Source organism: Callorhinus ursinus, unplaced genomic scaffold, assembly GCF_003265705.2.
Source record: "Callorhinus ursinus isolate GAN/ISIS: 27379988/994484 unplaced genomic scaffold, GSC_fseal_2.0 scaffold16, whole genome shotgun sequence".
NCBI lineage: Eukaryota > Metazoa > Chordata > Mammalia > Carnivora > Otariidae > Callorhinus > Callorhinus ursinus.
Genome location: NW_027397078.1, coordinates 3,559,218 through 3,582,204, shown reverse-complemented (window position 1 = coordinate 3,582,204; position 22,987 = coordinate 3,559,218). Strand labels below are relative to the sequence as shown.

The 22,987-nt window shown below is 42.3% G+C and overlaps 1 protein-coding gene across 3 annotated transcripts in view; it reads right to left on the bottom strand.

The window, feature by feature from the left end:
• Positions 1–22,666, bottom strand: part of SLC9A7 (solute carrier family 9 member A7) — a 142,700-nt gene extending 120,034 nt beyond the window's left edge. Inside the window, exon 1 of one of the 3 annotated variants that reach the window (XM_073901873.1) lies at positions 22,229–22,666. In XM_073901873.1, coding sequence (XP_073757974.1) covers positions 22,229–22,553 — 325 coding nt within the window. In that variant the 5' untranslated portion in view covers positions 22,554–22,666. The remainder of the gene's footprint in view (positions 1–22,228) is intronic. The other 2 variants (XM_073901871.1, XM_073901872.1) reach the window with 2 other exon arrangements.
• Between the last annotated feature and the right edge of the window lie 321 nt (positions 22,667–22,987).

Here is a 22,987-nt window from a genome sequence, read left to right as displayed (position 1 = left end):
GGGGAGTGGGGGGGGGGATGGGTTAGCCTGGTGATGGGTATTAAAGAGGGCACGTTCTGCATGGAGCACTGGGTGTTATGCACAAACAATGAATCATGGAACACTACATCAAAAACTAATGATGTAATGTATGGTGATTAACATAACAATAAAAAATTTAAAGAAAAAAAGAAAGAGTCTCTCTCTCCCGCTCCCTTTACCCCTCCCCCCACTGCCTGTGTGCGTGCACATGCAGGCTCTCTATTTAAAATTTTAAAAAAAGGAAGAATAGCAATCTTAATAATCAATGGGAAAAAATATAATTGTCCTGTGGTCTTTAAAAAATTTTGCCAAAGCATTAAAGACCCTTACTCTGGCTATAAATGTCAAGAGAAAATGAAAAGATAGTAAAACTAATATTTATTCAGTGCACCGTAAAACATCAGAAATATTGAGAACTAAAGCTATTTCTTTGGGGAAAAAAATACGTATTGAGTAGTTTGAACAGCGCTTGCTTCCTTTTTCTTGTCCTATAACTTACAATACAGAGCAAGCATCTTTTCTATGCCATGGCAAATGGGCATACTCCTTCCTAGGTTAGGATCAGCTTCCACACTATATCCTTAGCACTTTTAACGTCTTGAAATATCGCTAAGATGTTCCTTCAATCCGAGGAACTCTTTTTTGCTGGCATCACTTCCTCTGAAACCTTCATACTTCTCATCACAACCACTTTGCTCATTTACATCAGTAAGTTCCCCCTCTCTAAGTTCTTCTGGCTGTGTTCTAGAGTTTCTCAAATGGTGGTGGCGTCAACATTTCTGCTATCAGCTATTTCGCCTAAACAGTGGACCCCTGAACAATACAGGCATTGGGGCACCGACCCCCCCATGCAGTCAAAAATCCAGGTATAACCGCTGACTCCCCCAAAACATAATAGCCTACTGTTGACCAGAAGCTTTACTAATAATGTAGCCTACTACAGACTAACACATGTTTTGTATGTTGTATGCGTTATATACTGTATTCTTACAACAGAGTAAACTAGAGAACGGAAAATGTTATTAAGAAAATCATAAGGGGGCACCTGGGTGGCGCGGGGAGCCTGCTTCTCCGTCTCCCCCCTACTTGTGCTCTCTCTCTCTTGTTATCTCTAAGTAAATAAATAAAATCTTTTTTCAAAAATCTTATTGGCTTACATGACATCCAGCAGTGTCTGTCCTGGGTAAGCAAACGCTCAAGTCCTATTACGCCCCCGCAGCGGCTCCTGTATGTCTCCTGATTTGGGGTTAGTTGTATGCCCTGAAATCTCAGTTTTCTGTTGCATTCAAGAGAAGTCACGGGTCTGCAACTTGTCCAGCTTTTTTCTTGTTGTAAGGATGGGAGCTCCACGGTCTGCATCTCTCAGGCGAAACCAGAAGGCTGTTTATTCATTTTTCAAACGTACTTATATCTTATATGCAGCCCTTTCCCACAAAGATTAGGTATTTGAAATACTGAAAGACCATGTCAAGCAAATTACAACGCACTAAGTAACAATTTGCTGAACCTTTCATTAATCAGATAAACATAGAGAGATGGGAAATTCCTATAGTATTAATATCTAATCAAGATTCTGATCAGTTTGATATAACTGATTTTCTTACCTGACTTGCTATAATTCCAATGAAAGAGAGAACTTGTTTTCATGAACTTGTATGTTCTTGTAACACATAAATGCTTGATGCCCATTTGGCCTTTTGAGGTAGAGGAAAATGCTCAAACCTGCATCACACCTTTGCCCTTATGTCACTGGCCCAATCAGGCCCTCTATACTGAGAACACAGCAGGTGCTTGAGTGACCTACTCCCCTAAAGATGTCCTCTTTTACAGAAATCCAACTCTAATTAGGAATTTTCCAAACACTACCTGAATTATAGAAATTGAAGAGGTACTGCTACGAAACTAAATAACATGATTCAGAGAGATTAGCATCCTTGACAGGCAGTTTCCCTAGCTGAACTCATCAAAAAAGGGCTTAGATAGTCTAGGGTATCACTGTTAAGGCGGCCCTATGAAAAAAAGACACTGTTACAGAAACATCTACCACCTTGCTTACAAATATTAATGTGTACGTCAAATCATAACGTTAATTATACTATACAAAGGGCACTGATAGGGTAAGCTTCCAAAATAGTCGATGTGGGTTTTTTTTTTTTTAACACATATATTTCAACATTTCAAATGTGAATGACTGTTTATCCTAATTACGTCATCCCATCCTTTAGGCATATATTAACCACAGCAGATCCAGCCTGTTCCTCAACACCTAGCTTCCTTCCCCCCAGCATCTGCTGAGACGGATAGTGGTTCTTTTGAACCTGACCACACAGCTTCTCTCTTCCCTTCGGGGCCGTATCCAGGTATTGGATACACTGCACACCAGAATAGGCCTTTAATTTGAGCCAGGGTCACCGTGCCAGTCCTGGGCTTCTGTGCCCTCAGATCCATTTTCTGCCCTTTCGTGCTCTGCTACATTGGCAGGGGACAGAGTGGGGAGGGGAAGGGGTAACCCCGGTAAACTGCAGTTCCAGGCCCCCTTCGAGGTGGCTTCCAGTGAGATTTGTCCAATGGGCAGCACGGTGAGAGACTGGAGTGGGAGACGACAGACGCCAGGGTATCTCCATCTCTTTGCTGCAGAGGCACGTGCTTGGGCTCTCTCTCTCCCCCCCCCTTCTGTCCCCTCGGTCCCTCCCCCTCTCAAGTAATGGCCATGTGATCTCCATGGCTGAAGCTGCCACCAGTCAGCCCTCTCTCTGGGTCCCCTGTCTCACTAGGCAGCCCCCGCAGCGGTTCCCATCCCTGCCAGGCGACCTCATTCCTGGGCTCTGGTAATGCTACCTTCTCCCTGTGTCAGCCCTAGGGGTGACCGTGGCTGCCTGCTGTCGCTGAGCCCCAGGTTGCTTCAGTGCACCCTATTTGGCTTTTCAGGTCTTCCAATGCCTTGGTTCACAGTTGCCCCCTACTGAACTACTTGCCTCTTTTTTCCTGAGTGGACGGGGAAGACTTCATTTGCCATCAGAGCTCCACCCTTTACCAGATTTCCCCACAATGGATCAAAATCACTACAGATGACCATCCTGACGGTGTCTCTCTTCAGTGCCATCACAAACACTCCACAGAACACTGCCACTGAAAGGCAACAATTCTCTCATTCATACCACTGAAGAGCATCACTCGGACTCATTCACAGCCTACTCTGCTAATGAATGCCACTGTTTCTTTCCCCTGTTCTCTCAACAGTAAAAATGTACAGAAGCCAACATATTCCTAGACTACGACAGCTCATGGTAGACTTGTTGTAAATGTCCGTGTGTATACAAACACACATAATTACACAGACACACATATGAAGTCCACAGTTCAAAAAAATAAATACCAAAAGACACAGTGGATGTGAATGGGGGTTACAATGACCAAAAAAGCCCCCCAAAAAACAGAAAACAAAAGACCAAAACTCCTCTATGAAATGAAGGCTTCCACTTCCAGACAAGACAGAGAAACAGGGACTGGATTTATCGTCATGCCTGAAACAAAAACAAAGAAATACATGAGACAACGGCTTTCAAGACACCAGACATCAGGCAACGAAGAACTGATTCCTGAGAGACGGGGAGAAGTGGGAGGAGTGCTACGGTTGCTTCAGCTTTACTGCCTTAAGAGAGTTTCTAAGCCAAAAAACAGGGAGGGGAAACTGGGACAAAGTCTAGCCAACTCCCTAAATTGACAAAGCTGAGAGTCTACATACACAGGCAGCTAGAGTCCATGAGACAGAGGACCAACAAGGAGACTTAAATAGAGAGAGAATCCTGAAGATCCACAGAGGGTCTCTCCCTCAGGTATTCAGAAGAGATCAGCATATGCAGATGAGGGGAAAGAACAATCTGAAAGGATCAGGGAGAATGATACCTGGCTACAGGGACAGTACCTGTCCCCACTAGCCAGAATGGAAAAACTCACAGTTCACAGGACATTTGGGTAGAATAACCAGGATGGTCTTGCCTCGGTCATGGGAATAACCAACCAGCACTGCTCCAGACCTACCTAACAAATCATGAAAGCAAGACCCCAAAGGATCAAAGTATTTTCAAGTTAAGTTAACTGCATCCAGGAACAAAGTGCAAGATGATTTTTAGGAATACAAACACGTCCAGCATCTAACAAGGTAAAATTTACAATGTCTGGCATCCAACTAAAGATTAGCAGACATACAAAGAGGCAGGAAAATGCAACCCATAATTGGGAGGATAATCAATCAATCAAGTGAAACTGACCACCCCCCCCCAAAAAAAAGTGAACCTGACCCAAACTTTAGAAGTAGCAGGTAAGGGCATTAGAACAATTATTTTAACATAGTCCATAGATTCAAAAAGTTAAGCAGAGATATGGAAGAACCTCTAAGCATAAAAACTATGATGTCTAAGATGAACAATATGCTGGATGGGGTTGGGGGGGTGCCTGGGTGGCACAGTTAAGCCTCGACTCTTGGTTTCAGCTCAGGTCATGATCTCAGGGTCATGAGATCAAGCCCCACTTCAGGCTCCACACTCAGGGCCAAATCTGCTTAAGACTCTCTCTCCCTCTGCCTCTCCCCCCTCAAATAAATCAATAAATCTTAAAAAAAAAATACACTAGATGCGAACCATCCAAAATGAAACTCATGGAAAAAAATGATCTGAAAATTTCTGAAAAGGCACCAGTGAGCTGTGTAACAACTTAGAAGTGGTCTAATATACAGGTAACTGGAGCCCTGCAGGGGAAAAGGATAGAAAAAAATTTGAAGAAATAACGGCCAAAATTTTTACAAACTTAATGGAAACTATAAAAATATGCACCCAAAAAAACAAATGAATCCTAAGCGCATGAAACACAAAGAAAACTACACCAAGGTAAGTTATAATCAAATTGCTCAAAACCAGTGATAAACAGAAAATCTTAAAAGTAACCAGAGGAGAAAGACATGTTACACACACAGGAACAAAGACAAGGCTGACATCACATTTCTCATCAGAAACAATATAAGCAAAAAGATGATGGAGCAGGAAATGGAGACAGGAGAAAAACAAACAAACAAAAAAATGAATCTAGAATTCTCTACCCACCAAAAACATCTTTCAAAATGAAGGTGAACTAAAGACATTTACACGTACACCCACACACAAAAATAAAAGTAATAAATCTAAAAAACTGATGATTTTAAATATAAAAGAGTGTGGATGAAGCTAAAGAAACCTCAGGAACACAAAAAGCTACAGTCACTTGACACCACATGTTATTCTGCAGGAAAAGGTTAACATGATAGGCCTGATGCTGTGTTCTCTAGGAGGTCCAGCTTGCATGACTGATCCTTGCAATAGCCCATTTGAACTTGGTGTGTAGAATACTCCCGATGTCAATTGATAAGGTTGTTTTGTGTGCCTAGGACACTGAATTCTGCCATACCAGCCCGGCTAAGTTGTTTTTGCAAATGTGATTTATGGCAAACACCCGCTTTCCTTCTGGGAGTCAGAAATTTCAGTAAGAGTCCTGATCAGCCCTTACTAAAAAAAAGTCGGAGTCTTAAACAAGCTTCCCTAGGCAGAAACCCGGTGCATGTGCAGCTGTATTTAATTGCTGGAGGAGGAAGCTTGTTCTGTGAAACCCTACCCCGAATCCTCTAAGAGAAAACTTTGGAAGCCCACATCTAGAGTCTTCCAGACTCTATCCAATACATCTTTTTCCCTTGCTTATCCTGCCATTTATCCTTTCACTGTAATAAATCATAGCTCTGACTATATGTGTCTCTGAATCTCATGAGTCTTTCTAGCAAATCACCAAATGTGTGGGCAGTCATCGGATGCCCAAGCAGTTACCAAATATAAATGGTACTTTAAATTTTAACTCTTTCTTCAAACCCTTTCTCTGGACCTGTACTGCCTATTCTTTGGCCTCCTCTAGAATCCCAAGCAGTGTCTTATCCATTGTAGTCATGAACATCCACATCAGGTCTGCAAAACAGCCCGGTATATCACAGTCAAGTTTCAAGTGGAACTCAGAGCCTGGTGTAAAAGTTACAATTAGATTCAGCAGCAAATAACAAACACCTATTTCTCTCTCACTTGTAAGGTGTCTGGAAGTATTCAGTCCAAGTCTAGCATGGCAGCTCTATGCTCTCAGAGATCCCAGCTCCGCCTATCTTACTGTATTGCTAGAAGTGTCTTCCATTCCCAAAGTTACCTCTGGATCCAATATGGCTGCTGGAGCTCTAGCATAACATTCACATTCAAGAAAACAGAAGGTGTGGCAGAAGAAGGGCACATTCTCTTCCTTTTACAGATACTTTGCACAAATCCCACACAGCACTTCCAGTCTTCAGCCAGAAGTTGGTCATATGACCACACCTAACTATGAGAGAGGCCAGGAAATACAGTGCTTTCACTGCATAGAAATATGCTGGGCTAAAACTCATGGTCCTGTTAGAAAGATGAAAGGGAGAATGAACATTGGGAGGTACCTGGAGTCTCTGCTACACTTAGTTCTACATTCAACACAAAGTTATCTGTGAATCAACTTTTTTAATAACCCAAGACAGTTTGAGGTCAATGTGTCTTTACCCAAAATGTGTTTTAGAGGTAGATGGGGGTGGGTAAAGAAGAGATTTGTTGAGTATAAACTTAAACTCTATGTATGATCACTTACACCCTAATTAGAATTTTCTCTTTCTGGCTTCTTAGCAGATGCATGTGATAGTAGCCCACGATAAAATTTAAAGGACTACTTCAGGACTTTTACTCGCTTAGTAACACGGTACACAAATTTAACAAAACACAAGACTTAACACTGTTTTTTCCCCAGAGATCACAGTGTCTCTGAAAATATACAGAATCTAATTTTTTAGAAGCACAGTGTGGTGAGGAATGTCAGCAAAATGATGGAGTAGGTAGCTACAAACTCCTGTTCCTCACAGAAACATCAAAAAATAAGCAGAAACAGTCAGAACCAACTTTTCCAGAATTCTGGAAAAAACCCAAAGGTTTACAGCAACCAAGCAAAATCTCCTTCCTGAGAAGGCTGAGATACTGGACATAATAGATAAAAACTTTAAATCAACTATCTGAAATATGTTTAAAGAGCTACAGGAAACCATGAACAATGAAATAAAGGAAACCAGAAAAATGATGTATAAACAAAATGGGAATATCAATAAGGAGACAGAAATTATAAAAAGGAAGCATTAGAATTCTGGAGCTGAAAAGTACAATCATTGAAATAAAAAACTGACTAGAGGGGCTCAATGGCATATTTGAGCAGGCAGAAGACAGAATTAGCAAATGTGAAGATAGAACAATTGCAATTATCAAGTCTGAGTGGCAGAAAATAAAAATAATGAAGAAAAGTGAACACAGCCTAAGGGACCTGTAGGACACCAACAAGAGGACCAATAATGCAATATGGAAGTCCCAGAAGAAGAGATCGAGAAAGGACTGGAAAGAATATTTGAAGAAATAATGCCTGAAAACTTCCCAAATTTGATGAAATGCATTAATCTACACATTCAAGAAGCTCAACAATCTCCAAGCAGGATAAACTCGGAAGATGCACACTGAGACACACTAAAATGGAACTGTTGAAAGGTAAAGACAAAGAGAATCTTGAAAGAAGCAAAGAGAAGTGACTTGTCACATACAAGGGATCCTCAAGAAAATGAAATCTGATTTCTCAGCAGAAATCTTGGAGGTTAGAAGAAAAGTGAAATAACGTATTTAAAGTGTTGAAAGAAAAAAAAATTGTCAACCAAGAATTCTGTACCTGGTAAAAAGCTATCTTTCTAGAATGAAGGAGAAATTAAGACATTTTCAGATAAACAAAAGCTAATGGAGTTCCTTATGAGTAGAACTGACCTATAAGAAATGCTTAAGGAGTACTTCAGGCTGACATGAATAGACACCAGACAGTAATTCAAAGCCATATGAAAAAATAAAGAACACTGGTAAAGAACACAAGTAAATGTAAAAAATTCTGGTTTATAACTCTTCTTTTTTTATATGATTAAAAAGGCAATTTCAGATAATAATTATAAATCTATGTTAACAATATGTAAATATGTAATTTTGACAATAACAATATTATTCCTTTCCCTAAAGGAAGAGAGATGTATAGGAACAGACTGTGTATACTACTGAAACTAAGTTGGTACTATTCAAAATACGTTACTAAAAGTTTAAGATGTTAAGGGAAATCTCCAAGATAACCAGCAAGAAAATAACAATATACAGAAAAGGAAAGAAGAGGATCAAAACCATACACTATAAAAAATCAAATACAAAAAAGGCAGTAATGGAGAAATTGAGGAACAAAAACCACATAAGACATACAGAAAGCAAATAGCAACATGGCAGAAGTGAGTCCAGCCTTATTAGTATTACTTTAAATGTTAATAAATTAAGTTTTACAATTAAAAGTCAGAGATTGACAGAATGGGTAAAAACACAAGATCCATCTATATGCTGTCTACAAGAGAATCACTTTAAATACAAAGACACAAAGAGGTTAAAAGTAAAAAGATGGTTAAAAAAATAGCCTATGCAAATAGCAACCGCAAGGGAAGTGGGGTGGCTATATTACCTGACAAAATAGATTTTAAGTTAAAAAAGTATTACAACAGACGAAGAAAGATGTATATTGATAAAATGTTCAATCCGTCAAGAAGGTACAGCAATTATAAACATATACATACCTAAAAATGGACCCCTGAAATATACAAAGCAAAGTCTGACAGAACTAAAGGAAGAAACAGTTCTATAATAATAGGTGGAGGGGCACCTGGGTGGCTCAGTCGTTGAGCGTCTGCCTTCAGCTCGGGTCATGATCCTCAGGGTCCTGAGATCGAGCCCCGCATTGGGCTCCCTGCTCTGCGGGGAGCCTGCTTCTCCCTCTCCCACTCCCCCTGCTTGTGTTCCCTCTCTCGCTGTGTCTCTCTCTGTCAAATAAATAAAATCTTAAAAAAAAAATAATAGGTGGAAACTTCACTATCAATAATATATAGAAAAACCAGACAGAAGATCAATAAAGAACTAGAGGACTTGAAGAATACTATAAACCACTGGATCTAACAGACACATACAGAGCACCCTGCCCAACAAGTGCAGAGTACACATTCTTCTCAAGTACATATGTAACATTCTCCAGGACAGACCATAACTTAGGTCACCAAACAAGTCCTATTAAATTTAAAGAGACTAAAAATATTCAAAGTGTCTTTTCCAATCACAATGGGATGAACTAGAAATCAGTAACAGAAGGAAAACTGGAAAACTCACAAATGTGTGGAAATTAAACAACGCACTCTTAACCAATAAGTCAAAGAAGAAATCATAAAGGAAATTAGAAAATAACTTGGGAAAAATGAAAACAACATAATGTACCAAAAGTTATCAGATGCAGCAAAAACAGTGCTCAGAGAGAAATTCTTAGCTGTAAGTATCTACATTAAAAATGAAAAGATCTCAATTTAGTAACTTAACTGTATACCCGAAGGAACTTAAAAAAAAAAAAAAAAAGAAGAGCAATTCAAACCCAAAGCTAGAATAAGGAAGGAAATGAAAAGATTAGAGAGGAGATAAATAAAATAAAGAACAGAAGAAAAAAATCAAGAAAACCAAAAGTTAGTTCTTTGAAAAGATCAACAAAACTGACAAACTGTAGCTAGGGTAACTAAGAAAAAAAGAAAGAAGACTCAAATTACTAACATCAGAAATGAAAAAGGGGACATTACTATCAACTTTACAGAAGTTAAAAAGATTATAAGAGAATACTATGAATAACCGTACACCAACAAATTGGGTAACCTAGGTGAAATTCACACATTCCTACAAACACACAAACTATCAAAACTGACTCAAGGAGAAACAGAAATTCCGAATAGACCTATAAAAATAAGGAGAGTGAATCAGTAATCAAAAACTTCCCAACAGAGAAAAGCCCAGGACCACATAGCTTTATTGGTTAATTTTACAAACATTTAAAGAAGAACTAACAACAATCCTTCTCAAACTCTTCCAAAAGATTGAAGTAGAGCAAATACTTCCTTACTCTATAAAGCCAGCATTACCCTGATATCAAGGCCAAATACATGACAAGAACAGGAAACTAGAGACCAACAGTCCTTATAAATACAGATGCAAAAATCCTCCACAAAATACTGGCTAACCAGATTCAGCAGCACTTTAAAAGAATTATACACCATGATCAAATGTAATTTATCCAGGAATGCAAGGTGGCTCAATATATGAAGGTCAATCAGTGTAATATACCACATCAACAGAATGAAGAAAAAAACCCACATAATCACCGTAATTGATGTAGAAAAAGCATTTGACAAAAAGAATACCCTGTCATGATAAAAAAAACAAAAAACAAAAAACAGTAAACTAGATATAAAAAGGAACTTCCTCAGGGATGCCTGGGTGCCTCAGTCTGTTGAGCATCTGCCTTTGGCTTGGGTCATGATCCTGGGGTCCTGGGATCAAGTCCCGCCTTGGGCTCCTTGCTCAGTGGGGAGCCTGCTTCTCCCTCTGCCTGCCCCTCCCCCTGCTTGTGCACGCACGCGCACACTCTGACAAATAAAATCTTTTTTAAAAAAAGGAACTTGCTCAAAGTGATAAAGACCATATATGAAAAACCCACATCTAACATCATACTCAATGGTGAAAAACTGAAACCTTTTCCCCTAAGATCAGGATGAAGACAAGGATGCCCACTTTCATCACTTCTATTCAACACAGGACTGGAAGTTCTAACCAGAACAATTAAGCAAGAAAGGGAAATAAAAGGCATCCAAATTAGAAAGGAAGAAGTAAAACTATCTCCATTTGCAGATGACATGATCTTGTACATATAAAACTCTATAAAGAATCCAAAAAACTGTTAGAGAAAATAAACAAATTCAACAAAGTTGCAGGATACAAAATCAACACCAAAAAAATCAGTCATATTTCTATACACTAGCAATGAACAATCCGAAAAGGAACTTAAGAAAACAATTTCATTTACAATAGCATAAAAAGGAATAAAATATTTGAAAATAAATTTAACCAAGGAGGTGCAAGAGTTGTACACTGAACTACAAAACACTGCTGAAAGAAATTAAAGATCTAAATAAATGAAAAGATATCCATGTTCATGGACCGGAAGACTTAAAATCATTAAGATGACAATACTACCCAAAGCAATATATAGACTCAATGCAATCCCTATCAAAATCTCAATGGCAGGGCGCCTGGGTGGCTCAGTCGGTTAAGCATCTGCCTTTGGCTCAGGTCATGATCCCGGAGTCCCAGGACTGAGTCCCACATGGGGCTCCCTGCTCAGCTCCTCCCTCTTCCCTTCACCCTGCTTGTGCTCTCTCTCTCTCTCTCTCTCTCTCTCTCTCAAATAAATAAAATCTTTTAAAAAAATCTCAATGGCAGAAATGAAAAAACTCATCCTAGAACTTTTATTGAAAATTAAGGAACTTCAAAGAGCCAAAATAATCCTGAAAAAGAACAAAGTTGGAGGACTCACACTTCCTAATTTCAAAACTTGCTACAAAGCTACAGTAATCAAAACGGTGTGATACTGGTATAAGGACAGACATAGAGACCAATGGAATAGAATTGAGAGCCTAGAAATGTGCCTTCATATCTATGGTCTACTGATTTTTGACAAGGATGCCAAAACCATTCAATGAGGAAGGGACAGTTTCTTCAACAAATGGTGCTGGTATAACTGAACATCCACATACAAAAAAATAAATAAATTTGGACCCTTACCTTATACCATATATAAAAATTAATAGAGACCAAAAACCCAAATTTAAGAGCTAAAACTATAAAGTTCTTCAAAGAAAAAACTTTTTGGCATTGGATTTGGCAAAGATTTCTTGGACAGGATACCAAAAGCATAGGCAACAAAAGAAAAAAAATAGATAAAGTGAACTTCATCAAAATTAAAGCTTTTTGTGCAAAGGACACTATCATAGAGTAAAAAGGCAACATGAACTAGGAGAAAGTATTTACAAATCATATATCTAATAAGAGATTAACATCCAGAATACATAAAGAACTCCTACAACTCAACAAGAGACAACCCAATTTAAAAATGGGCAGACGACCTGAATGAACATTTCTCCAAAGAAGATGTACAAACAGCCAATAAGCACATGAAAAGATGCTCCACATCATTAGTCAATAGGAAAATGAAAACCAAAACCATAATGAGCTACCACTTCACAAGTACTAGGATGACTACAAAAAACAACAACAGAAAATAACAAGTATTGGAGAGGATGTGGAGAGACTGGAATTCTTGTGGTGGGAATGTAAAATACTGCAGCTGCTGTGGAAAATAGTTTGGCAGTTCCTGAGAAAGTTAAACATAGAATCACCATATGACCCAGGAATTTTACTCCCAGGTATATACTCAAAAGAATTGAAAACAGGGGCCCAAACGGATACTTGTGTATCACGGCAGCATTATTCATAATAGCCAAGAGGTGGAAACAACCCAAGTGTCCAGGAACTGATAAATGGATAAACAAAATGCAGAATGGAATATTACTCAGCCACAGAAAGGAATGAAGTTCACATACATGCGACAAAATGGATGAACCTCGAAAATATTGTGCCAAGTGAAAGAGTCAGATTCAAATAAGTCAGGACTCAAAGTGTATGAATACACTTAAATGAAATATCTAGAATAGGCAAATTTGTAGAGACAGAAACTAGATTAGAGGGTATCAGGGAGTAGGGGGGAGGAAGGAATGGGGGCATTACTGTTTTAATGGGTACAGAGTTTGAGGTGATAAAAACATTTTTTTGGAAATAGTGGTGTGATGGTCACACAATTTTACAAATGCCATTAATGCTAGTGAATTATACAGTTAAAAATGGTAAGAAATGGAAAATTTTGCTACATTTTGCCACAGTAAAAAAATTTAAAAACCACCATGTGGCTTATCAGCTAAATACACAATTTTTTGCGAATGTATACTCACCTATCCCTTCATTCCTCCTTCCTGAAACAGCTTTTGCTGTGATTCAGGCAGATGTTTTCCCACATACAGTTTTCCTTCTCAGAAACTTCATAGCCAGCATGAATCTGAGGCATGAGAACTTGAAGGAAGGACCTTTAATGCTAGGCAGTGTTACCAGCACCTTATGTTTGTTAGACAAAATAGAATCCATTAAGCAAATATTTCCATGGCACCTACTATGTGTCTGGCACTATTCTAGGGACAGAAGAGAGCAGTAAACGAAAGACAGATACGCCTGCCTACACTGCCATTCAGGGTGGTGTTCTCATGGATTTCGGAAGCGCTCTCGAGGAGACAGTGACATGCCTGGGAGAACCGGCATAGGAAGAGCAGGGAAACCTGGGAGCTCGACAGGCCAAGCTCCACCTGCCTCCCCACCTCTGTGATAGTGACGTCTAGAGATTAGAAAGCTTTTAAGCACCTGCTCCCACCTGAGAAGGCCTGGCACAGCCACTCTGAACATCCTTTGATGGTTTCTCTGGGTTTTCCCCAGGAACGACTGGTAGCCTTCTGCCATATTGTCTTGGTCAGGCCAGCTCTAACAAAGTACCAGAAACTGGGTGGCTTATACGCCACAGACATTTCTTTTTCTCACAGTTCTGGAGCCTGAAAGTGCAAGATCAGGGTAGGAGAATGATCAGGCCTGGGAAGTTCTCCTTCTGGGGTACAGACTACTGACCTCTCACTGCATACACATATGGTGGAGAGAGAGCTCTCTGGGTCTCTTCTATCAGGGCACGAATCTCATTCATGAGGGCTCCATCTTCATGACCTAAGTACTTCCCAAAGCCCATAGCTCCTAATACTATCACACTAGGGCTTAGGATTTCAATATATGAATTAGGGGAGGCCCAACCAATCAGTGCATAACACCTTTGGGATGAAAACAAACAGGTATTTTGGCTCTACTTGGATCCAAGGGCCCGAGGCCAATGTAGCATAGGAAAATCCAGTCTTCCAAATTGGCCAGCCTCACTCCTTGCAGTGGTACATTGGACTTTGGAGCCAAAGCCCCAGCAAATAATAAAAAGGCACACTTTGCTTTATCTTATACTCTGGGCATAGATATCCCTCGGAGAACCCCTGGAACCAGGTCATAGGGGCAGGATTCAGATTCTGCTCTCTCCTGGCCAAACATATCCTGAACCATATTGATCTCATCCTTTAGCAGACTCCCACTTACCTATCTCAGACATATGGTCCTAAACAAATGTGCTGCTAGACGTAACTTTCAATTTCTTCATTTGGCAAAATGGGACCAATGATACAGTCTTCATACATTTGATGTGAAGGTTAAATGGCTTGAAGTATGCAAAATACTTAACACAGTGCCTGGCTATCACAGCAGGTGAATGTATTTAAATGGTGAAAACAATATTCTACAGCAATGAGTTTCAAACTTCAACTTAGAAAAAAAACAAAAACAAAAACACAACAACCCTACTAGGGGCACCTGGGTGGCTCAGTCCGTTAAGCATCTGACTCTTGATTTTGGCTCAGGTCATGATCTCAGGGTTGTGAGATCAATCCCCACCTGGGGCTCCGTGCTCAGCACAGAGTCTGCTACATATTCCCTCTCGAGCTCTCCCTTTGCCCCTCCCCCTGCTCATGTTCGCTCTAAATAAATAAATAAATAAAATCTTTAAAAAAAAAAACAACCCTGCTAATGTCCTGAAACACAGATTCTTGAGTCCCACTCTGAGATACTTAAGTCTGGGGCCAGACCCGCTAGTTCTAACAAGCTCCTGGGTGATGCTGACAAGAGTTACTGAAACAGCTTCACAAACTCCAGATGAATATACTGCCCTCGAACTGGATTACTTACAAAATTGAGTTTCTCATCAACAAAACTGCATGCAAATCCTACAACCTCTCTTTTCTGGATTATGTGTGACAAAGGATTCATCAAATACTGCATTAGAGATCGGCTTAGCTGCTCTCCAAACCTGTTCCTCTGCCTCCAGCTAGACTATATTTCCCTGCCTCCACTCCAGTTAGATGTGGCCTCATGACCAAGTTCTGCCCAACAGAAACAGGCAAAGCGATGTGCAACACTTTTGGGCTTGGCACAAACTCCTCCCCATGTAATCCTTTTTTCCTTTCCTCATTCACTGGCTGGGGAGGGAGGGTTCCAAGGCCCTAAGTGATGTGGAAGCCACAGGATGGAAGGCACCTGGTCCCTGAGTGAGCACATGGAGAACCACCTGCCAGTCTCTTGCACTGGCCCATGACATGAGTTACAAATGAACTTTTCTTATGTTAGGCCACTGAAATTTGGGGCTGGTCTGTTTTAACAGCTAGCGTTACCTTAATACAAATATCCACCCTGATGAAAAGCCAAGTAGCATGCTTTAACCAAAAGAGAAAAGCCTCCTAACACCTATTCTCTTGCAAGTGGAATAGAGGCAATTTTTCAAAAGATATGTGAGCTTTAAAATCAAACCAAAAAATTAAAATTAAGAAGGCGTTACTGATTCTCAAGTCAAGAAAGCCTAACATCAGCTCCTATAAACTAATGTCAAACAGCACTACTCAATGTCAGCATTTAAGGAGAGTAACAGGTTGTATACAGCCTCACCTGTACGTCCTTTCAGGGAGAAGTTTAACAGGTTACCAGCTAAGAGGTTAACAGAGAGGTTAACATCTTCCCCAATCTTCTATTTAAATAAAAATTTCAAAACACATGAAAAAGTTGAAAGATGAATATAAAGCACACCCTTTCACCCACCACCTAGATATACGTGGTATGTGTATTTTTTTTTGACTGAACTTTTTGAAAGTAAGCTGCATGAGTGAGGACTCATACACTTGATCCCTGAATACCTTAGCTTACAACTCCAATTAATATGTACATTCTCTTGTATAACCTCAATTATCTCACCTAAGATCCATCACCAAACATCCCTGACTGTCCCCAAAACACTTTATAGCTTAGTTCCATGAACCAGGAACCAGTCAAGTTTCCTGTGCTATGACTGCATATGCCCCTTTGGTCTCCATTAGCTTAGAACACTGGCTTAGTCTGCTCAGGCTGCTAGAACAAAATACCGTAGACTGGGTGGTTTAAACAACCAACATTTATTTCTCACGGTTTTGGAGGCTGGAAGTTCAAGATCAAGGTGCTGGCAGATTCAGTGTCTGATTAGAGCCCTCTTCCCAGCTTTGTGGATGGCTGCCTTGTCCCTGTATCCTCACATAATAGAGACAGTGAGCTTTGGTCTCTTTCTCTTCTTAGAGGGGCACTAATCCCATCATAGAGGCTCCACCCTCGTGAGCTCATCTAAACCTAATTACCTCCCCCAAACCCCACTTCCAAATAGCATCACCTTAGGGATTATGACTTCAACAAATGAATCTTGGGAGGTACAATTCAGTCCATAACAGACACTTGACCTGTCTTTTTGTTTCCCTTGACATAGACTTCTTGAAGAAACCAGGACGATGGTCTTGTAGGTTACCCTGTGTTTTGGATATGTCTCATTGTTTTCACATGGTATTTGAGAGCGTGTTTCTCTATCCCCTATATTTTCTGTAAACTGGAAGATGTGCCTAAAACCTGAATTCAATTCAAATAAAACATTTGGAGGATGAATACTACATAGGTGAAGCCATATGCTTCCTACTGCATCTCAGCAGGAGGCACATACTACTAGATAGTTCCACAAGGAGCAAGGATAAATTTGAGGACTTGGACATAAGATGGTGACTGCTGGACCTCTCCACTGTAAAGATACCTTCTTTCCTCTATGAGAGGCAAGCGATCTGTGGCGTGATCCTTGGCACCGTGTAAGTACCATGTTCCCCAACAACCTCTCCCCTACAGCTTTGGAATTCATTGAAAATGCTTGTCTAGGGGCGCCTGGGTGGCTCAGTCATTAAGCATCTGCCTTCGGCTCAGGTCATGATCCCAGGGTCCTGGGATGGAGCCCTGCATCGGGTTCCCTGCTCCGCGGGAAGCCTGCTTCTCCCTCTCCCACTCCCCCTGCTTGTGTTCCCTCTCTCGCTGTGTCTCTCTGTCAAATAAATAAATAAAATCTTTAAAAAAAAAAAGAAAAGAAAAGAAAAAATCCTTGTCTACATCACTGAGGGTTGTGAAATGGTGATTTTCGAATTACATCGTTCCAAAAAGGTTACCTTCTGAAAGTTCTAAGAAACACTTTCAGGAAATGTCACTTTCTCATTTTAAGATTCATTTTATTTCCATTTATTACTTTTAAATAACTGCAAGTTTTCTTTATGCCTAGACATTCCTTTAAAAAGAACATCTTAATATCCAAGGAAAATGCTAACACCTGTGTTCTCTTAGTGTTAATGTATTTTTTGCTACATGAAAGTTGCTTTATTTTTAAACAAAGTTCCCATTGCAAAAGTAATGTGTCAGTGTCATAGAAATTTCAAGCCATTCGGAAGAGTACAAAGGGAAAAAAGTACCACCACCCCTCCCACTCTCCCAACAACTGATTCTACAACAGCAGGATAACCACTGCTAAGTAAGTTTGTATCTGCTTCCAGAGAAGCATAGATCATATATAAATGTGTGCACGTGTTTACGTGCATACTTTACATAATTTTTAAAGACTAAATGAGATGATACTATGCAGACTATTCTGCACCTTGTTGTTTTTCCCCACAATGGTATGTGTGGGTAGCTGCACAACACCTCTTTTTTTACCAGCTGCATAGTATTCCTTGGCAGGAATGCGCTGTAACTTAACCAGTCCCTTCTTGAGTATTGCCCCTTGCTTCTGGGACAACAAATATTGCCATCTATGTAACGTGCTAGTGCAAGTATTTTTTGAAGGACACAGTCCAAGAATTGAGACTGCTGGCTAAAAGAGTAGGGTAGGTATGTTGTAAATTTTTTCTAGGTATTAACAAATAGCCCACCCGAAAAAAAAAAAAAAGTCAGTCCCGCTCATCCCCACTAACTGATTGCTGATGCATTATTAAATTACGGCAGGCCTTTACTGAATGAGCCTCAAGTATCAAAGCTGGCCAAAGAATCACAAAGTCTAAAGTGAGAATGAGAACTAGTACTTACCAAGTGTTTATCAGCCACTGCACTTGACCTTTACAACATCTCAATAATACACTAATCCTGTGAGGTGAGTGACACTGTCCCTGTTTTTTGAAAAGAGGAAAGCGGGGCTCAGAGAGCTTACCCAATATTATGCAGCTTTGTAAGTAACAGAGCCAACATCTGAACCCAAGGGATGTGGTGCCAAAGTGAGCTGCCCCAAACCGGGGCCAAAGGGAAGGGCTCTTAAAAGAACAAAAAAAAAAAATTAAAAAAAAAAGAGGGCTCCCAATTAACCTTGGTTAATAGGGTGGCTCCAAAATGTTTGCTCACACAGAGGCCCAAATGTTCACTGTATGCTACTTCAAAGGGTCGTATTTCCCCTGTGAACCCCCTCTCGGGCCACGCTTAGCAATTCAGCTCCGACAAAGCAACAAGGAGCCCACGGTCCGCGGGACCCAGAGAGGCTGACCAACACATACTTGGAAAGCTGATAGCCATGGAGGAAGCGAGAAGCAGGTGGTGGGCTGCCAGGGCCAAGCGAGATATTTTGGACCTGTATCAGTTGTCATAAAAACAGTATGGGGGAAGTGGGACTAGCATACACATGAGAGAGAACCACAGTTAACTGACACAGTCTGCTGATACCACCTTTCCCTGCCTCCAACACTTGCTATTTCTGCTGCACAGATTTGCTGGGCCCAGGAACTTTCGGAGGGCACTTAGTCACGTACAGGGGCAGACAGCTGGAAGCTCCCTGCCCTGACAAAACAGGTTGCCAGGTAAGCTCCCGGCCCACTGCTGTGTGCAGCTCCCATCACAGGGCCGGGGAGGGGGGGGAACACTGTTTTCAGTGTCCCTGGAGGAGAGTCTGGTCTGTGGTCACCAGCCCTTACAGCTACCTGGGTCTGTTGTCAGGGAGGAGTGCTTGTAACTGTACCTTGCCATTTAAATGTTGAGCATTCACAGTGTGTCTCTTACTGTCCTTGGGTCCTCTGCATCTAAGCAAGCGCTTAAGATGGGATCTCTCGGCGTGCGCCACTCCTAGTAAAACATCAACTCTTCGCTGGGGATAATGAAATAAAAAGGAGGGAGGGAAAGGAAGGAAAATCTCTTTCCCCTTTCCCATTTGGTGTCCATTCCAGGCACAGGGCTCCAGAAGTTCCATGGGTACAATCAACAGTTGAAAGGTCACAGAAAATGGATAACGTAAAGTTTAAAATGGGGAGAAGTGGGCATCAAACTGGATTTGAGGAGCATCTTAAAATGCCATCACAAATGCCACAGAATGGAGGCGAGGACACACCAAGAGGTAATTTGGCTTCCATAATTCAAAAATCGGAAAGCACAAAAGGGTATATGGTGATGTTTCTCTCCCACCTCATGTCACAGCCACCTAGTTCCTCTCCAGCAAAAAAAAAAAAAAGCCAATGTTACTAGTCTACTGACTGTCCTTCCAGCAATATTTTATATCAGCAAACTTATATAATCACAATTTGTTTTAATATGGCTATATATATATCATAACTTATTATAAATATTAAAACTTTCCCTTGCAGATTAAAGTGCCGCTTAAATATTTTTAAAGGGGCAGAAATTAACATTTTTTTAAATTTCAAAGAGTTTTGAAACTTGCAGTTGAACTCTTTTCACTCAAAAACTTACCAACATTTAAAAATGAAATTGTTTATCTCCAGAAATTAAGTTGGGCACCCGACACCCAGCAGATACTTAACAAATGTTTCCTTAGGTCTTTTTGTCCTTTATTACTCAGAGGCAACAGGACAATTACTCACTTCCTCTACTGATATCAAGAAATGAAATCTGTTTTCTTACTATTATTAACAAAGAGAAGTCCTGAAAATCTGTACTATATTCGCTTAAGTGTTCAAAGATTTTCATACTGAATTTTTAAAACTCAGAATCCCTATCCCAATAGCCTCCATAAAATAATGAATAATTAGCTAATCAAATGACATTAGAATTCAAATGAAGCGTGTGTGTGCGCTAAAACAGAAGACTAGATATCCATGAGACAGACAACTGTTTTCTCACAGTTACAGGCAAAACATTCATATCAGAATATTAGTATCTGGCAGAACCTAGGACATTGCATATTGACAAACTAAATTTCTTAGTATATTTCAAAGTAACACTAAAACCGAAAATGACACAGAATGTTATGAGATGATGTTGCCTTTTCTGAACAATCATCAATTAAACCAGATTTCAGTACCACAAAATGACACGGTACACTGCAGCAGGGCCCCAACGACTAAAAGGTTGAGATGAGTTTAAAAAGTACATAATCAGCACAGGAAAATTCCACTATTGTTTGTAGGCCTTAAGATAAAGGTGACTGAGCTCCTAAGAACATGGAGTACTCCCTCAGAAAAAAAAATATTTTTAAATTCTCATTTTCCATGCGCTCGAACGTGTATTTATGAGCCTGTCCAATCTACCTTCTGGAAGTATTCTACGCTGTGCTTTAATGAAATGGATCTAGAGGCTATAAAATAAAAATCTTCTCATAGTTATCTATAGACATAGAAGGGTAATCTTCATTTGCATTATCTCTCAGAGTCAGCCACCTGAAATGACAACATGCTTCAACTCCCCACCCTGCTAGCTGCTCAGTAGGCCTCCTAGCTTACCTGCAGCCTTGGCATTAGTCATTTGTCACCCACTGACACAAACCACAGAGCTCAAGAGTGGCCAGGTATCGAGGCCAAAGTTTGAGTTCACATCTGTAATTTGCAATAACCAAACTCAGTCTTAGACCTGGTCCTGGTTCAGTGACAGATCTGTTTAGAACTCTACCTCTTTAAAACTAGAGGGATCCTGACAGCACTTTGTAACCTTGGTGGCCATGAGCCTGGGCTGTCAACGACCGATCAAGAGCCCCGAGAAGCAAGGCCCAGGGCCAAGGGTAATTTTCACATTAAAGATTCAGGTTTCTGCTTTCCATCCTTTATCAGAGAACCCTGAATGGAAATTAAATGGAGAGATCCCTCCAGTAAAAGTGATGAAGTAAAACGTTCCCTACTGGGAATAGTCATGAAGTGGGCTCATCTATTTCCCATGTGGATGCCCACCTGGGCCTTAACTCCGCTGAATTCAATTCAAAAAGAGAATACATTTCTACTTTGGAGTCATAACGGGAGGGGGGGTGTGGTGAGAGGGATGATTCAGATTACAGTTAACTGACATCCATGTAATAATGGAAGATTTGTGCAGACCACTCTGAGCGGAACACAGCATGTGTTATTAAATCCAGAAAAGGAAGGTGGCATCAGCCCACCCTTCACAACAAAAGAATGGCTGACTCCGGAGTTAAAACCACTCACTACTTTTCCTCTTCATCCACTTATAAACGGATCTTCAAAGTCACGTCCATGTTAAAATCTGAAGAACACAAAAGCTCCTCTTCCCTTGGAGAAGCCAAGTACCTGGGTATAACGTCCCACCTGGACAGAAGAGCGGGAGGCGTGCCCATATACCCGACTAGGCCTGATCACGTCGGTGCACCACTCTGGATCCGGGACCACGCTCACCTTTCACAGCGCTTCAGGCTCCGACTTTGTTAACAAGAGACCCGGGAACATAGATCTCAGAAGTGGGCGCTCACCCAGGTTGACCATGGATGTGTGGCATCCATCAGGCCCCGGCCGCCCATACCCAAGCCCAGAAACCCTCAGCCCTCGCCCCCACCCTCACTGTGGCCTGCTTCTTGGGGTGACGCGGTCCCCAGGATAGTCACCCCCCGCGGCACACAGACCCTGTTGAGCTGAACTGGGGCAGAGGTGGGGGCGGGTGCGGAAGAGCGATGCGGGGGGGGGGGGGCGGGCAGCGCAAAACAGAACCCGGCGGACAGAACCAGGCCACCTCTGTGCCTTTCATTTTCCTGGCTCCCCGATTAAGAAACGTCGAAATGGGCTGGAATTCTTTTTAACGGTAAGAGAAAGCCAGAAAATGCAGACAGTTGACCTTGGGAACCAACCCCGTGGCAGCGGGAAACGGAAAAGAAACACGTTGGCAAGTGAAGGGGGAGCGCAGCGCAGAGCGGGGCGGGGTCGGGGGGAGCGCAGCGGCCGGGCGGCCGGAGGGGTGTCGGGGTGGTAGGCGCGGTAGGGGGTGCTCACCGTAGATCATGGCCAGCCCCGTCTCGTGCAGAAAGCGCACCCGGCGGTGCTTGAAAAGCCAGATGGTGAGGATGGTGAGCGTGAGCAGCAGGATGAAGGTGAGCAGGCTCACGCTGTCTTGCCGGTGGCTCTCCTCCGCCTCCTTCTCCGTGGCGAGCTCCTCCATGGCGCTGCTGTCCTCGGCCGCCGCCCCAGAGGAGGCCGCGGCCGCGGCGCGCAGCCCCCGACCCAGCAGCAGCGGTAGCAACGGCAGCAGCAGCAGCCGCGGTGGCAGCGCCCGGGCCGCCCGTCCCGGGCCGAGGCGCGCCGCGTCACCAGGCTCCATGGTCCCCAGGGCCGCCCGCGCCTCCTGCGCGCGGGGGACCAGCAGCCCGCGCCGTCGGCGGGTTCCCGCGGCGCCGCCGACCTGCCCGAGTGGCCGCTGCCGCCGCAGCTCCTCCCCCCGCGCGCGCCGGGCCGGGGCTGCGCCGGGAGCCGCGTGGGGGAGGGGCGCGCGCAGTGCGCAGGATCGCCAAGCACCGCCCCCCCCGCCCGCGCACCTGTTCGGCCCCCAGCCGCGCCGCGCTCTGCGGGCCGCGCTCCCGGCCGCCGAAGCCCACGAGGCGGGGGCCCTCCGACTCAGGGGGAGCGGCCGTCGGCCCCGGGCCTGCCTGCGCTCCTCGCGCGGTCCCGGCGTACCTGGCCGGGCCGTCTGGGGTTGCGGGGCCCGTTCCTGGGCCGTCGCCGACGCGCTTCCTAATCGCGACGCCAGAGGTCGCC